The sequence below is a fragment of the Anoplopoma fimbria genome, chromosome 15 (assembly GCF_027596085.1).
Source record: "Anoplopoma fimbria isolate UVic2021 breed Golden Eagle Sablefish chromosome 15, Afim_UVic_2022, whole genome shotgun sequence".
NCBI lineage: Eukaryota > Metazoa > Chordata > Actinopteri > Perciformes > Anoplopomatidae > Anoplopoma > Anoplopoma fimbria.
The window spans coordinates 667,278-686,017 of NC_072463.1; the positions used below are offsets into that span (position 1 = coordinate 667,278).

Here is an 18,740-nt window from a genome sequence, read left to right on the forward strand (position 1 = left end):
GCTTGTTTCACGCTACAGCACGGTACAGTCGTGTGCTTCAGCAGTGCTGCATGATCCGGAGCACAGCGGCTGAACAAGTGCTTCTGTGTGCCGTCGGCTTTTAGTGTCGCTGACTGAAATATTGAAAACATCAGCGTCCGCTCACATCACGTTGATCCCGCCGCTCCATGAATGTTTTAGAGACTCTGTACATGGTAGTTTAAATGATGCAGCGTTCACTCTTCATGTTGGAACAGGGATGTCGGTTTCCATGGCACAATATAAAGATTGAATTATCAAAGTTATTAATGTTTTCTGTGTTTGTTTATTTTGGAAATGAAATGTTTAATTTGGCAAACTATCTCGAAAACACAGGAGAGCAGGCGAGGAGGGCTGTGATATTTATGGAGGTGTTAATTAAGACATCCAGTTAAACTCTAATGTGTTAACAGCACAGATGGAGTTTGGTTTTTCCGGTGAAGGGAAACATTTAACTGTAAGTGTTACTGATAATGTTTAGTGGTGTTTTATAATCCCATGATGGGACACGTGTTGAGATATGCACGAGATAGCATCACACAAAGATGCTACATGCTAATGCTGTTATGTAATTAGATATAATGAAATGAAATGGAAATCATTATGGGTTATTATGCTAATCGCTCTTTAATGGAGCTTAATTAAAGTTTTATGGTTCTATACATACAACTTTATGTCTGTGTGCAGCACTTTGTGTTTGTGTGTGTGTATTTGTGCACTGCAGTGTGTGTTTATGTGTGTGTAGTTGTGCTGGGGCAGTGTGGGTATTTGTACTAGTCTTTGTGTGTTTATGTGCAGTGTGCAGTGTGTTTTATATGTGTGTAGTTGTGCAGGTGCAGTGTGGGTATTTGTACTAGTCTTTGTGTGTTTATGTGTGTACATGTGTGCATTTGTACTAGTGTAGTCTGTGTTTATGTGTGTGTATTTGTACTGGTGCAATGTGTTGTATGTGTTTTTAATTGTGTGTCTGCTTTGTACTGTTGCAGAGTGTTTTTAATTGTGCAGGTGAACTGTACGTTTATATGTGTGTATTTGTACTGGTGCAGTGTGTGTTTATGTAAGTAGTTGTGTAGGTGCACTGTAAGTTTATGTGTGTGTATTTGTGCAGTGTACTTTATGTGTTTGTGTATCTGGTGTATTTATGAGTTTTGCTCAGAAGTGTGTGTGTGTGTGTGTGTGTGTGTGTGTGTGTGTGTGTGTGTGTGTGTGTGTGTGTGTGTGTGTGTGTGTGTGTGAGTGATTGCTTGTGTGCTGAACGTGATGGCGTTCCTCAGAATGAGGAGGCGTGTTCTGCTTCAGAAAAACCATTCAGGTCTCTGCTGATGGTCACAGATACAGTTGAGTGATCCATTAATCCTGAACCGGCGTATGACAAACGAGGTGTGAGACATGTGGGAGGACAGAGGGAGGGAGGGAGGGAGGGACAGACAGACAGACAGACAGACAGACAGACAGACAGACAGACAGACAGACAGACAGACAGACAGACAGACAGACAGACAGACAGACAGACACCGGGACAGCGATGTGCTCGCCAGCTCTGTTTTGATAAATGAAATATTAAATCCAAACACACTTCTGCTACACAAATGTCACATTCCCCAGTTTGGGTGAAAAAGTCTATAGAGTTAATCCTGAATAAATGTCCTGTAACCTAATGATACATTTATTGATGCTGTACTAATATTTATTGTAGCAGACAGTCTTTAGCACATTGGAAGAGGATAAACGGCCAAACTTATTTTTCACAAGCCCCAAATGAGTTCTCGTTAACGTCCTACAGCTCATCTGGACAGCAGCAGTAAATGATGTATTAACCATTAACACAGCTGTAATATTTCACACTTAGTGGTACCAAATGATCTTTTCTCTCACCGCAGCTCTTCATATTGTAAAACCGATCATTCATGTTGTCATAATCTGGAACCATAATGAATGTCCACCGTCTGTCTGCCTGAGATCAGTGAGCGGCCCACACAGCCTGTGTGATGGTCGGCCAGGCCAGAGAAGACTATCAGCCTCATCCAGACAGGACGGGGCCGGAGAGCGCATCACGTCTCTCTAGTGTTTACTAGCGAGCTGTCACGACGCCAGGAACAAAACAATATGGAGGACGGCCCAGAGAGGGTCTGGCTTGGACTCTGATACTAAACTCCAGGGCAGATCGGACCGAGACACAAAAAACACTGTTGTTCCTAAAATTAGATTTGTCTATTAGAAAAAACAAAAGCCTGTTCTCACCAAGACACTGATATAGAAAAGAAAGCTTCACGGTGCTTTAACAACACCTTCCACGGGAGGAGTCCTCTGGAGGTCTGGCAAACAGAAATAGTGGCTTGAAGATTTGTACAATGTGAGGAACGCTGGTGTTTCCTGCCAAACACTTTAAGGAGAGATGTGATTACGCTTTCAGAAATAAGCCTTGGCTCTCAAAGATGTTTGCTTCAAACGTCTTCTTACTGTAGATAACTGAGCACAATGCTCACGGAGATGGACTCCAGCTGCTCCAGGGTCTGACAGCAGAAGATGTTTTAGCCATCGAAAACATAAATTCTTCTTCAGATAGATATTTTGTTCTTGTTTTATTTTCTATTATTGTCTCTTAAATCATCTTTTAAATTGTATTTACATGAACGTGTTTCTTTTGCATTCTGTCTTTTCTTTTGATGTTTTACGTAAAGCGAACCTTCCTTGCATTGTTGTTGCTAGGTAACCAACCAATTAGTGCCAACCTTAGCTGAACACAACCATGACCCCTATGCTACCTAATAGTTCATTTCACTATTTAAGTGAATTAATCAACTTCAACAAATCTCAATAGACCAGAATGCAATGCACACACTAGACAGTTTAAATGTCCAGTTAAGTCTTTCTGGTAAATGAAAGAAGGAAACATTATATCTGTGCATGTCTGAGGTAATATTTATTTCTCCTAAAATGCGCTGCACCTATCTGACAATAAATGTCACAGTTCTGCTTCCATACTCCTGTCACTCTGCCTCACTCCTGTCACTCTGCCTCACTCTGCCTCACTCCTGTCACTTTGCCTCACTCTGCCTCAGTTCACCTGTTAGCCACTCCCACCTCACCAGTCTGTCACAGCTCTGCCCCTTCTCCCCGGCCTCTCTCTCTCTCTCTCTCTCTCTCTCACCTGATCTGTTCATGCAGTGCACCTGTTAGCCACGCCCACCTCATCAGCACAGTCTCTCTCACCTGCTCACTCTGCTGCACTACTCCTTTAGTATCTAAACCTCCGTCTCACACACCCTCACTGGTAGATCGTTCTCCGTATCCATGCCAGACCTTCCAGCATTTTCCCCCGACTGGCTTCCCGTTGCCGACCCTGCCTGTTTGGACTTCCCCGCCTTGCCTCTGCCCCGTAAATCACCATAACCTTCTGCCCCCGAGCTTAGCCTCTGGTTTCTGTCTGCCTTCTCCTCAGACGGCTTGGCTTTCCACCAAGCGGATTTCTGCGCGTGAGTCGATCCAAGCCTGTCGATCCCGTTGTTTGTACGTTCTGGAATAAAGCGTATCCCTACTACTCCGTGTATCTGTCGCATTGCTTTTGGGTCCTTGCCACACCCGCGACAATAAACCAATCATTAAAGCAGAAACAATATTCCTATAATGTCATGGTGTAACACAGCTTTCTAGGTAATCTTTTCCATTATTGAGCAGAAAACAAAGAAATCTAAAGAATTCCTTATGAGCAGGCTGCATCTGTGCATCTTATTTGCATGATGAGATAAAACCTCATGAGCGCTCAAGCATACAGAACGTGTTGAATAATGTACAGCAGCTTTGGCCTGAAGGCTGGAAGCTTCTAGGGAAGAAACACAACTGATAAAACAATCAGTCAGCAGGTCCAACAACTGCAACTACAAACGTTTCCTACATGAACTTCCTCACAAGAGATTTCACCAAAGACTGGCTTGTTACGAGACATTTCACTTCTCATTTTTGAGGGCATCTTTCAAATGAAGTACTGTACAAATCTGTCAGTTTTCTGTTATTTCATAAAAGGTCACTGCTTGCTGCGTTTGAACGTGTCTGTTCTGTTTGTTACTCCTCCCTCAAAGCCTCCAGGGCGACGACTTCATAAAAAAAAAAGCAGTCGTCTGTACTCTCAGTTTTGCAGACTGTGCATAGAGTTTAATAATTGAATCCCTGAAAGTAACTTTTCCTGCAGGATATAGACATTGTTACACAAGGTCCTTCTAGCAGAGATAGCAAGAACTCTTCTGTGAGAGATTCTGAGGAGAAACACATCTCCCAAAACAGCTGGAAGGGTTTGATCCTTTAAAGATCGTTAAAGCACGAGATATAAAACAGAACAAACACTTACAACCATGAACCATATTATACGCCTTCTTCTCCCACTGGAAGCAGCTTAAATATCTTAAACCAGGAGAAAACTTGAGAAGCAGTTAGCATCTGTAACTGTGGATCTACAAAACATCAATTACAAGAACTAATAGAAATGATGTGCAATAAGCACACAGTCTAAACACATCTTCACAAATACAAATACTACTTTTTGAGGAACCAGTTCATCATGCAATCCTGTCAGCAATCAGATTCCCTTCTGCCCCCTCAGAAAAAAGCTTATTTCACTCGCCTGAAACTGGAAATCTTTCGTCACTTTTGTGCCACTGAACTCTGCTGTAAACAAAAACGGACCACGTAGGAAAGGCTGTGACTTGCATAATGTGTCACCTGCAAAGAGTTGTGTTCTTCTATGAAGTGTCTACTGAGATTCATGCAGCAACTATTCCCATTTGATGCAACACAAAGATGCTGGATATTTCACTAGTCCTTAAGTAAGGAAAGGAAGGAAAGAAGGAAGGAAAGAAGGAAGGAAAGAAGGCCTGAAGCCAGACAAGAAAACAGATAATGCTAAATTCTGTTAAACCAAGTCTTTCTTTCTTAATATTGTGTCCGCACATTGAAACTATGGAATGGTTAAAGTTATAAAAAGATTGTGGTTATGAAAGTAGAATTACCACCTTGTGTTTGTATGTCTCCGCCAAACAAGTTGCAGTTTCCATCAATGTCCGTCCAAAATGTCATCACTTTATCATTTGATCCTTTTAGACATTCATGTGAAATTGTCATGAATAGCATATCAATCCTTGAGATATGGCCAACACTGTGTTTCAGGTCACAGTGACTATTTCAGCAGCAGATTCTAACTTGAGTTCCACTTGAGTGAAACATTTGAAGAGATTCCTTCATGACATTCCCAAGATATCACATTTACAAGAATTGGAAGGACATGAGGTTACAGTGACCTTGACCTTTGACCTCCAAATTCTAATCAGTTCATCCTTGTGAGCAAGTGGATGTTTGTGCCAAGTATGAAGAAATTCCCTTTAGGTGTTCCTGAGATATAACTTGAATGAGATTGGACCAGATGGACAAAAGCACAACCCAAAAACATAACGCCTCCGGCCACAGCTGTTAACTGTACGAGACATAAACTGTGAACAACAGCAACAACAGCACCTGTCCACAAATAAGGATAGAAAACACTGAAGATGTGTCAAAGAAAAATGCGTTTCGCCTTGGGAAAACAGTCTTCTTCTGTCGTTAACCAGAGAGTGTATACAAGAATCGCGACGTCCCCAATTGGTTTGTCAACTACAGTTCTGAAGCCTTGCCTACAGCATTTTGGCCGTTGCCATTTGTTTTTTTGCAACCAGTGAACAGGAAGTGATCATATCTGGACTGTCAATCAGTGTGTAGCCCCGCCCTAAAGCATCCCCTGCTTTATGGTCTGTTTGACTCTAAATGGAGCATCATTTACTAAATGAACATCATGCTGTATTGAAGAAGACTTGAAACTAGAGATTGAGACCATAAACTCATGTTTACAATGTTTACTGAGGGAATAAATCAAGAGAGAAGTAGAGTCATTTTCTCATAGACTTCTATACAACCAGAGGAGTCGCCCCCTGCTGGACAGCAGAGAGAATGCAGCTTTAACACATGAAGCAGTCACTCTTCAGACCTGGAGGTTGATGCCTAGTTCATGCTGAAAGAAACCTGATGAGGTGACTGTGTGATGAATTATTTCATTAAAGAGTTTGGATATGAAGTGAATTCTTAGAGATCTATATCCATAGTTTCCCCACTTAAGCATAAATATGTTGTCGCTCCCTCACTCCCCATATTAACCACAGGGAGCACAGTTTGCCATAAATCATATGTGTCACATGCTCTCTTGTGTTACTGTTTCTGCTGCTTTCATCATCAGCGTGGCGTCGCCTGCTGTGCAGATCTGTGTGCAGCCTCGAACTCTGTAAAAACAAATTAACTACAATTCTCCCAGTTCACACTCTCCATTAAACCCACTGCAGTTGTCCAGGAAGAGAGATCAATAATGAAACAATAGTGTAAAGCCTTGTTACACTTTAAAATGTCTCAATGCAAACAGGATCTTTTAGGGAACATAATAGATAAAGGTGCTCTCTAGGCAGGAGTTGATATTGGATAGTGGTGGTGATGGGAACCATTAAATGAAACCCTGGTAGTGGCCTCTAGTGGCTCCAGAGACCATTAACCCCACAATAACTAAGAGCTGGAGAGAACCAAAGAACATTTGTTTGTATTTTATTATCAGGGGCTCTGATATGCTCCAAAACCAAACACACTGTATGTCCATCTAGATGGTGTGTTGATACTATACTGGGTGTTAGTTTGGACCTACACCTTTTATACATGTGCAGTTGGCACATAAAGCTTGTGTGATAATACCTCAGGAACATGGATGTCTGTTCAGATGTTGCCAATGTGGCAAAATGTTCCGCATCACATAGACCCTTGTGGATAAAATATATGTTGAGCTTTTTAAGAACGGAGCAATGGCTAATGTTATTTCAAACTAAACCAAGATCTTTTCCTAAACCTAACTAAGTAGTTTTGTTGCCTAAAGCCATAACTGAGTTGTTTCCTGTGAAGAGGGAAATTTATTTTGAAAAGTCTGTATTCCTGTAACTAGCAAACATGTACACGTTTTGCTGGACTTTTGTCGGAAAACACAAAAACGAGGAGTAATATTTTTTCGAAGATATCATACGAACCGTTTTGAGAGTATACGTTGTATAAACACAGGACTTTCACAAAGGGGACCACTGTTAGTGTCCTGTTAAAACCAAAAGTACACGCTGACGTAACGCTTGCAATGTAAACCATGATGGTTTTTTGTTGCCTAAACCTAACCAAACATTTAAAACGTTAACCACGTGGCATTGTGAGGTTTTGCAAGCGAGATACAAGGCTGATAGAGTTCAGAAACATCGACATTCAGGGGCATCGACCGTACAATGCCAACATTTTTCCTGGCGACTGGGTTAAAACTACATCTTGTGGCAATTTCAACAGTGAAGAGTTGGAACTGATCAACCCACAGCATCTTACTCAGACTACAACTCTAACACGGCAAAACCTTCACACATCCCATCGCTTCACAACATCACTACATCATAAAAGCTCCACCAGCAGCGTTCACTAAGAACAGCTGCATTTTGCACATAGCAAATAAGTAGAGTGACTGAAAACCCAACAACAGACAGCGTCCAGCTCTGCCACCACATCACAGTGAAAGCAACAGATGAGCCGATTATCTCGTCTACTCACATCCCACCATCATCATGGCCACGGAGAAGATCTTCTCGCCGTCGGAGGTGGGGGCGATGTTGCCGAAGCCGATGGTGGTCAGGCTGGTCATGGTGAAATACAGCGAGGTGATGTAGAGGGAGTCTTTGCCCGGGCCGCCCTCCCATCGGCCCGAGCCGCTGGTGTTGTAGCGGTAAGGCGATCCGATGCTGAGGGCCAGCTGGTAGAGCCAGCTGTCCATCTTGATGGTGTTGGTGGCCTCGTCGATGACCTCGTAGTCCCCGATGCTGTACCTGTTGGGGACAACGTCTCAGCGTAAGAATGAGACGGAAGAGATTTGAGCATCTGGAAAAAAGCATTAAGACAGAAGAAGAGTGAGATCTGACTGAGCACTTTAGTTTTCCTCTTATTATTAGATCTTATTTTATTAATTAAAAATGTATCCTGATGTTAGAAATGTTGTACATTTTATTTTGCCATCGGGTTTTGGGATAAATCTTGAAGATTGTAGTTTCTGATGTCCTCTCTGATCTCAGAGAAGATTTAAATTTTATTTTCTAGTTCGTTTTGATTTTTTTACTACGAATATTTCCTCCTCCCCTCGTTCTGTCTTTTTATTAAGGGAGGGGGACTACTACTACAATATAGAACAAAATACCCCTTAAAAACACAATCCTGCCATTATTTATGCACACACCCATAACGTTATGTCACAATACACTGCATATAAAGCCTAGAACATGCTGGGTTACTTAATCAAACCATGAATATGGTTCTTAAAACCATTAATCATTAATGTAAGAGCAGACTGAGGAGCACAAACAACATTTAAGACTTCACTTTGGTCTGTCGAGGCTCATATTTAATTTTCAAGGCAACTAACTATAATAACTTTTGCAGCTTTGGAGATATTAAAATCAAGGCATTCTGTTGATGTGAAGGAAAACTGTAAAGACGACCTTAAATGGAGCAGAACTGTGTCTAAATGTTGCCGTTGCTGTTTAATGTTGGTGAGTAATTGCAACAGTGTTTGCTGGAGGGCAGAAATTAATTAGCATATCACTCGATGTGGTATAAAGGAAACTCAACAAAGCAGCAGCAGATGCTTTGTAATGTACAGTACAGGTAGGTGGTGGGGTGGGGGGGCATAGAGAAACCAATTAGGAACATTTAGGAGGACGGGTAAACTCCCAGAAGCCAGCAGGAGCGTTTGATTTGGCGTTAAACTGTGAGGAAACGAGCGTTCCCTCTGTGACGGTAGAAAACGGTTTACCAGATGCAGGCGAGCCAGTGAGCCACCAGTCCGAACACGCAGACCAGCAGCACCAGTACGGCGGCACCGTACTCCAGATAGTGGTCCAGTTTCCTGGCAACCCGGCCCAGACGCAGCAGGCGGACCACCTTCAGAGAGCTGAACAGACTGCTCATGCCCTGAGGGGAGGAAGGAAGGATGGAGGGAGGGAGGGAGGGAGGGAGGAGATGTGGGGAGGTTTTATATGGTGCAAGGAAAAGGCAGAAGGGACGGGGAGATAGAGGATGGGTAAGAAAAGAGGAGAAACAATTAAAATACTGGTAAAAGTCTGGTTTCTATAAAGTGAAGTTGTGCCACAGATGATTGTTCCCTAAGCCCCGCCCCCTTCTAGATCTGCACATACACAACTTAAAAACCTTTACGCACCGAAAGTAATGATTAAATGATATGTAAATGCAAAATACTGGCAGCAATGCTACTTTACAACAGTTGCAGCACTTTTCCAATAAAAGGTTTGAATAGATTTGTGCAGGCAGTGAAGTCACTGCTTCATGTCTTAAAGCTGCATTCTCTCTGCTGTCCACCAGGGGGCGACTCCTCTGGTTGTATAGAAGTCTATGAGAAAATGACTCTACTTCTCTCTTGATTTATTCCCTCAGTAAACATTGTAAACATGAGTTTATGGTCTCAATCTCTAGTTTCAAGTCTTCTTCAATACAGCATGATGTTCATTTAGTAAATGATGCTCCATTTAGAGTCAAACAGACCATAAAGCAGGGGATGCTTTAGGGCAGGGCTTACAGTGATTGACAGGTCCACACCAGAGACGTATACGGCGTCTCTACGTCACTCCTCCTCAGTCCAGATATTGTAACTAACTATTGAAAGATGCTGCACACTTTGGTGTACGTTCGAGTCTGTCCTTTAGTGTTTAGTTGATGCCATTATTGGAGGCGTGAAAACTCTAAAGAGACCATCTTGGTCCAAAGTAAAAATGAAGTCATGTTTTGGCTGCATAATCTTCCTGTTCTGTGTGAAAGTACTCGTGACAAGAACAAAGTGTCCCTGAATGTAACGGCCTTGATAACGATGGCAAATTGACCCTCAAAATGCTTAATCATTTTTGAAATAATGGCTCCTTGATTATTTACGAGGCTCAAATGTTGCCCAAAAACACAGGACTCCAAGTCATGTGGAGCCTCGTATCATATTTGTATTAATACACTTAAATGTAATAACAGACAAACATCGCTTTAAAACGGAGAGTTTTAAAAGCTGTAAGCAGAAAGTTCAACTTCGTAGAAAGACGATAAGCATTATGACACACACACACACACACACACACACACACACACACACACACACACACACACACACACACACACACACACACACACACACACACACACACACACACACACACACACACACACACACACACACACACACACACACACACACACACACACAAATATGCTCTCATCTTTACAGAAGCTTTATGTTGGTTTTTTTCCATAAATGTACATTTCTATTACAAAGTAGATTTCTCAATATTTGTGAGCACTTTGATTTAAAAAAAGCAAGAGCTTTGACAAAAATGTCATTTAGAAATAATTTTGATGGATGTTGAAGTGTGGCTAAGAATGCAATTTGCACACTTCAACATCCATCAAAATTATTTATAAATGACATTTGGTGCGTGTTATGAAGCTGGAAGCTCAGGAGGAAAAAGTCTCTGCAGAAACTGAGGAGACAAAAACAGTTAAGTTAGTTACACAACCCATACTTTTCTTACAAAACACTAGCAGGAAGTTAAGCCTTTAAAGCAAAGAACACGTCTTCTACCTTAAATAAAGACTTTTGTTTCCAGGTTGGCCAGTAATGTGAAACTAAAGTGAAAGAAATGACCAAACCTTCAATAACACGATGACACACTCTTCCTCCAGAGTTTCCATCGTGTCGTACCAGGAAATGTAATAACCTTTTAATTCTCAGGTTGCTTTAGACCACAGTGGGCGAACTGTTATCACCTCCGTCCACGAAACGCTTCCAGCTACAACAAACACAGCTCAGAGCAGGATCCATGGTCTCATCAGGCCAACCACGTGTGCAGTAAACTGTGTCCACTACATTTCCACCACGTTTGGGAACAAGTTAAATGTTTAATGGATTTTGTAGCGCTTTTCTCAAAGAGCTTTTACATTACACACCATTGACCCATGCACGCCCATTCATACACCAATTATGAACCAAGCCTTCACCACATGTTCATCGACAGAGAGGAGCCAGGGATCAAAGCGGCCTCGCTTGCATTGATTGGTACACTGATTGTCTAATTAAGTGACTGTTCAATTTAAAAAATATTGTGAAAGACTCACAAAGGGGGTTTATATGGTAGTGTCAATATATGTCATGCATATAGTATCATTTTAGGTCAAACCCACACTCAAACAAAACATACCTCTCTGGATCTAAAGGCTCCACCGTCATGGAGACATTACGGAACAAGACCTCTTCCCAGAATATGTTAGTTCATATTTAGTTGAGCCAAAAGGTGCATGCAAACACACACATGAACATACACACATTCACAAAGAAGGTTATACGAGTAGAGATGGCCACCAAAGCAGACGGCTTTCTCTGCAAATAAACGCTCCTCCAGTGTAAACTCCTCGTCTACATTTTCATCTCTCGACTCCTGAATTTGCATCAACTTGCTTTGTTTGAACACAGTGAAGAAAGCTAAACGCTCTACGCTCTACACCCTGAAGACAAAGAGAAACTAACATCCACAGAAAAATAACAAGTTGATCATTTTGGAGCAAAGAGAGAAATAAATATAGAGGAACAGCAGCAGGGTTATCTAACGATGGAGGCTGTGATGTTATGTAATGAAGCCGGAGCTGCTCTCAGATCAGCCTTCACCTCCATCCTGACGCTCACTTTCAGCCCTCAAAGTCTCCATCTTTTGCTGCAAACCAGCTCCATTCAGCCATTGTTCCACTTTTGACCCTTTTTTAACCCCAGTAACAGACCTGAGCTCCTCTCACGGTTGAAAAAGTCTGACGTTTTTAATTAAAGGAGGACTGATATTCATGTTCTCTAGTTTCCCGACTCTTTTTTGCACTATTCAGCATCTTTCTGCTCCGTCTTACTTCTTGAACATTCATCCAGTCAGCCTCTGTTTCTGTGACTCACTGGATACATTCCACTGAACAGTAAAATTAAAATGTCTCTTACATAAAACAATGATTTTAATAAGCATTCACTTAAACCTACAGCTCCCATAAGGCTTTGACAGCATACAGATGAATTAAACAGCCCTACAAGCAGCAAAACAAGTATCAGCCCTGGCACTGGCAATAACAGCACCTGCCCACAAATAAAAAAAGAAAACACTGAAGATGTGTCAAAGAAATATTAGTTTGGCCTGAAGAAAACCTTTTTATTTGGTCTTGACCCGACACTGTTTATAAGAAGTGGACGCAGTCGTTGACGTCACCCATTGTTCTGTGGATGTTATGAAGCCTCGAGTTTGGAGGTTTGGCCGTCGCCATCATGGCTTTTTTACAACCAGTGAACAGGAAGTGACCATATATGGAGTGAGGAGGAGTGACGTAGAGACGCCGTATACGTCTCTGGTGTGGACCTGTCAATCAGTGTGTAGCCCCGCCCTAAAGCATCCCCTGCTTTATGGTCTGTTTGACTCTAAATGGAGCATCATTTACTAAATGAACATCATGCTGTATTGAAGAAGACTTGAAACTAGAGATTGAGACCATAAACTCATGTTTACAATGTTTACTGAGGGAATAAATCAAGAGAGAAGTAGAGTCATTTTCTCATAGACTTCTATACAACCAGAGGAGTCGCCCCCTGGTGGACAGCAGAGAGAATGCAGCTTTAACACACTTCTGAAGGTCTTTTAAGAAGCTGTGGAACATGTGATGAAGCCTGATGAGGTGACCATGTGATTCATTCTTTCATCAAAGCGTTTCATTATAAAGAGAATTCTTCACACAAGATAAGAGCATTGTTGTAGGATGAGTATATTCCATTGCTTTTACACTTATATATTTAATTAATTGAGAATGCAGCTTTAACACATGAAGCATTGGCTTTACTCTTCAAGACCAGAGGTTGTCGCCTGGTCTGGTTTTCCCCTGAGACTGAGGAGGACTTGAACGCACCTCGCCTCAGCTCAGACTTCTGCTGCAGGTCCTGAAAAACTCTCCTCCCTCTTACGCCACAAACCCAGCCAGCCTCCCTCTATCTCCAGCCTCGGCTTCAAAGGCCTCCCCCTGGGACTCGGACGGGTTCCCAGCTCATATGTAAATGCCTCCAAATTAAGCAGCCCCAGGCCGGAGCAGCACAGATGAAAAGAGCATGAGTCAAGAGCGAGCAATGCGTGTAAAACCACGGCCTCGTAAGCACCTGTTTATCCCCACAGAGCGAAGGTGGCGTCAGGACGGAGATAACGTGTCAGCGGGGGGGCGACGGCTCTTTTCTGTTATCATTTTTTCTCATATTGAGCGGAGCTCTGTTGCATGTTCCTGCCAGCACTGGCAGCTTACCGTGTTTTCAGCGCTCAATCCTTATGTGGGCATTAAATATTTAAAAACGTCTCAGCTTCTGGCAAAAGAGCAACGCGCTTCAGCTCAGTTTTCAATTGTCACTCTTGTCCAAAAAGCAGTAAAAGGTGCTTTTTCTACCGTTTCTTTAATCCTGTTACTATTTGAAACATGAGGATAAAGTTCAACTGAATCACAAAGAACTTTTGGTTTAATAGCATGTTATGTAGACTCATGAGAGTCTCATGAATTAGTAGAGTTTGACAATTAAAAAAGAGATACAATCCATCTTTCAGTCTCCACAATACTTTTTATTCATCTATTCACCTTTTTCCACTGCAGAAATTTGGACTCATCACAGCATTAAATGCACAAGTGTAACTTACAACAATAACAATGAGTGAAGAGCCTCAGAGAGACTCGACGGAGAGCCAGGAAGCGTAATACCAGCGCCATGGAACTGAAATAGGAGCTCAGCTATGATGTCAATAATTATACCTGTGATTCTCCTGCCGTCATGGGTCAAGATGTCTACCGTCTATTCCCGCTCTTTAATGCGACATTGACACAATATCGGAAAACCAGAAAGAATGATTAATGTAACCAACTGATTAGGACAGTTTATGGCATTCTAACTAGCCATATTAGCTTGTTTACACTTCAGTAGTTTGTTTTGCCAGTAAGTAAGATTTCACAGCCGACAAACTCAAATTTCCAACATGTAACTTTGACCACCAGGCTGAATGAACGGCTTGTATAACCATCTGTTCAATTCAACATGAACGCAGCATCATCGTGTCAACTCCAGGAGAATAGTGAATAAATACATAGAAGCAAAAACAAGTTATATTAAATGAGCAGAGTTGATGGTGTCCGTTGCAACAAATATGCAGCCAATTAAACCACATAAGGGATAATATTTCTGAGCAACAGGAAGACCAAAAAAACATAAATTACATGCGGCAGGTCAGACCATACCTCTCTCTCAGTAAACATTGTAAACATGAGTTTATGGTCTCAATCTCTAGTTTCAAGTCTTCTTCAATACAGCATGATGTTCATTTAGTAAATGATGCTCCATTTAGAGTCAAACAGACCATAAAGCAGGGGATGCTTTAGGGCGGGGCTACACACTGACTGACAGGTCCACACCACAGCGTTGTCCGGTCTGGGAGTTGTCTGTGTTTTTGTCTTACAACTTTAACCCTTTTATAGCGCGTTTTAACTTCATAATGGCAGGCTGGTCTCACCCTTCTTCAAAGAATATTGTGCCGTTATTCTTGGTATCCCAGGAGACCGTTGTTTGTTCCACGTGTGAAACGAGAAGTCAATGTTGATTTATTTGGCACGTAACTTGCGTATTTCATTAACAGTACTTCCATAGTTATTCTAATCCAAACAAAGATCTATTCCTTAAACTTAACGAAGTTGTTTTGTTTCTAAACCAAACTGAGTTCATTTTGAAAAGACACTATGCATGTAACGAGTGAAAACAGACACGTGTTGCTTGACTTTTGTAGGAAAATGCACCAAAAATTGGGTTTTTTTGAGGATATCATATGAACCGTTGTATGAAAATACAGTGATGAAGGTTTATTGTAACATTTCGGTCGTCTAAATATGTTTTATTCAGCGTTCGGTTGTACTAAGCTCCACCCTCATTGTCACTTCAGGTTGCAAAAAAAACAAGATGGCTTCAAAACATCAGTCCCCAAACCAATGGGTGACGTCCCGGTGACTACGTCCACGTCATCCATCGTTATATAGATTATAGCTGTTTTCTGTTACATTAATACTCCGACTCTCCACCTTTCCATTCTCCTCCTTCCTCCCTCTCTTCTTGCTAACATGCAGAGTGTTATATATATACAGCCTCCTCAGGGCTCTGTCAGCTTGGCCCGGTCGTGGCGGAGGCAACATGCACGCCAAGCAGAAAGGTCAGCCCGGATTAGACCTTTTCTGAGCCGCAGCGGCGCCTTCAGACGCCCGCTGTGAGCTCCCGGCTCCTCGGTGGCAGCAGGTGGCTTCAGGACCCAGAGGGCGGGGGGGGGTTATCCTCCCCAACCACCAACACAACATCAACACACACAAACACTTCTCACACCACCTCTGCAGCAACATGACGGCAGCATCAGCAGCACAACTCCTCCTCATGAGGATCTTACATCAACGACACGCTGAAGCAGTGGAGCTCTGGCTGCAGAACTGAGCCGATGATGTAACCGCTGACCCCTTTGTGTCTCCGTGTAGGTGTGCTGCTGCTCTCCAAAATAACAGGAAGAAACGGAGAGAAACATTCTTACACCTTAAAGAAAAATATGTGTTTGTAGAACTTGTTTTTGTCTTTTGTAATAGTCGAGTTAACATTTTATCCAACATCTTGATAGGTGAGATTTGGGGATGTGTAACAGAGAAAACATTTAAAGCATTGATTATGGTCGCCGTAGTGAAGCCGGCATGCACGCCAGAAATCTAGGTAATAAAGTTGTCAGAGCTTTTCAGAAGTGATTGTCACAAATAGTTCACGGATTAAAACATTATTTCCATGTCTAGGGATTATACAAAGAAGGACAATTCACTTTTAGATGCTTCAGAAACAGGAAGTCTTAAAAATCTACATGAGTGAATATTCTGCAGCCAAATCAAATAGTTTAAAAGATATTCAACCATTGTTTCTGTATAATACATTAAATACTTGACTTTTTTTCTATACAGGAGTTTTATCAAGGCGATAAAGTAGTCCATGAATATGAAATATGAGTTTACAGTTAAAAACAATTACTCCTTTTTTGCATTGTAGAGGTTGGTTCATGGCGTTTTGCCGATTTCACACGTAGTCTTTTTGCTTTTTCACAAGAAATTTTGTTTGTTTTGCAGAATAATGCAACGAGCAGAGCGTCAATCATAAAGGTCTTTCTGCGTGCTCGTACCTCTGAACAAAGCTTAAGAAAACAGCGGACAAAGTTTAAACTAACCTTAAGAAAAAACATTAAATTCAAGCCCAGCATGCATCCTCCTCTACAATAAACACTACGTTAAGTTAGAACATGCATCAGCTGTTTAAATCTCTTTTCATATATGAGCTCTGCTTTCCGTTTGCTGAAAAGTGAAACCTCTTGTATGAGAAGCTGGATTTACTGACGTGTTCTGATGATCTCCCTGAAGCATACCTTGTCAGTTCTTGGTTATTCGTCAACATCTGAACTTTGAATAGAGAAGAAGCTCCATAAGATGTTGTGTCTTTGATTTCAGGATGAAGCCGTACTTTATCGTTCCTCAAGTTTACCTTTAATGAACAAAAGGTGAATGTTTTATTTAATGTGAACACCTGAGGATGAAGGTCTGATCGTTATAGAAGCAGGAATGTGTGGTGCTTTAAAGAGATCAAATAGAAAACATGGAGTTTACCACCTTAATAAGTATTAAGAGATTTTAAAGTCCCACTATACCAGTTTGTAAGCTGTAAACAAATGACTCGACGAATTTCATTAAATCCATTAATTTAAAGCGAATGTGTGTTAGCTATGACTTCAAACTGTTAATCAACGATAGGACAGAGTTTAAACAGGAGGCAGATATAAAAGACCGGATATTTGTTTACACCAGTTTAGGTAAAACGTTTTAGCAACTCTCTTTATTTTCTCTTCCAAATAAGTAAAATTAAATAATAAAATGGTGAAACAATTAATCGATTAACTCAGAAATTCATTCTATTGTTATGTATTATTTATTCATTTTATTGTACTTTTGTTCTTCCACAGTATCTTTTTAACATCTGGCGAGGAACAATAAATAAAAGGTTGTTTCAAGATTTTTTTTTTCTGTTATTGCAAATAGGTTAAGTTAAATAACTGAAATAAAAATAACTTGACAAAGAAAGAAACACCAACTGTTTAGATCATTGTATTAATCATATACATGTTCAAATATCAATTGATATGTTTTATGAAATTATTCATTAATCATAAAGCCACAGATTAATCTAAAATATTTGTTTTTCCTAACTTTTTTATATTTTATAGCATTACAAAGTGAATATATTAAAAGTTTTTGGGCTGTTCGACACACACACAAACAATCTGAAGCCTCATGACAACAAACAATCAGTTTATCAGATAAATAGTCAACAGATTAATAGTTTTTGTAGTTTTTATTTTACCATCACTGATAGAAGTGACCAAAAATACCAACAATTAGACGCCGATCTTAAAAAGATCTGTTAACATTCAACTGTGGTTTAAGATAAACATTTCACCTCCACAAAGTCAGTGAGATGAGGAAGGTTATAGTTCAGCCTTTGAGGTCCTCACAAGTCAGGGATAAGATAAGATAAGATAAGATAAGATAAGATAAGATAAGATAAGATAATCCTTTATTAGTCCCGCAGCGGGGAAATTTACAGGATTTACAGCAGCAGAGAGGATAGTGCAAACAAGAGACATAGTAAAAAACAAGATCAATAAACATGTATTATAAATAAGCAAATAAGCAGCAAGAGCAATAAAGAATATTAAATAAGTTAAAAAAAAAGTATATATATATGTATGTAGGTGTTTGATTGTGTAGGTGAGTTGGCAGCGCCAGCATGTCACCAGCCTTCCAACTAAAAATACTTCCTTCCCGCCTCAGCCATCAGAGACGACAACGAGTGGAAGTGGGTCCGCAGTGAGTCTATAATAATCTCTGCTGCTTTTTTCTTTCACACTGCACCTCAAGACACCCACTCACTGCCTCAGCCAGCATCCGTCTATTCTTCCAGCCTGCTAAGACGGGAAAGCAGCAACAAAATAAAGTCAATTTTTGGCAAAGAGGTTTAACGAGAGACTCTTGACTGTGTCCTCTTCAGTGACTGAACGTTAGACATTGATTTCCTCTCAGCCTGTCTCCTCCCTGCTCTCTGCTTTAAAAAGACAAGCAACAGTAAACTCCACCCAGCGGGGAGCTCATGGAACCCATGACGAGAGACACCTGAACCACGACATCAGGAGGATCCACAGTTCAATACACCATTCAGGACTGAGGATGAGGTTTAACACACATAGGGGCTCAATATTGTCCTTAATATAAATATTTAAGCCACTAATACATAAAACTTTTACTTTCTTGGCACATTTTGTTTTTGCACTCAATATTGTTTTTATGTAACTCAAAAGAGGTAATGTATCCCAGGAGGGTCATTACGCCTTAAAGTCCTTCACGCTCTGCTGGATAATGTTCCAATAACAATATCACCAGGGGAACAGGACATACTGGCTTCTGACTGGCTGGAAGTTGGAAGTACA

At 41.1% G+C, this 18,740-nt stretch overlaps 1 protein-coding gene across 1 annotated transcript in view; it reads right to left on the reverse strand.

Annotated features, from left to right (window-relative positions):
* kcnh5b (potassium voltage-gated channel, subfamily H (eag-related), member 5b) overlaps window positions 1–18,740 on the reverse strand; it is a 110,384-nt gene that overhangs the window by 60,621 nt on the left and 31,023 nt on the right. Inside the window, 2 exon segments of the mRNA XM_054613376.1 lie at window positions 7,657–7,928; window positions 8,909–9,066. Coding sequence (XP_054469351.1) covers window positions 7,657–7,928; window positions 8,909–9,066 — 430 coding nt within the window.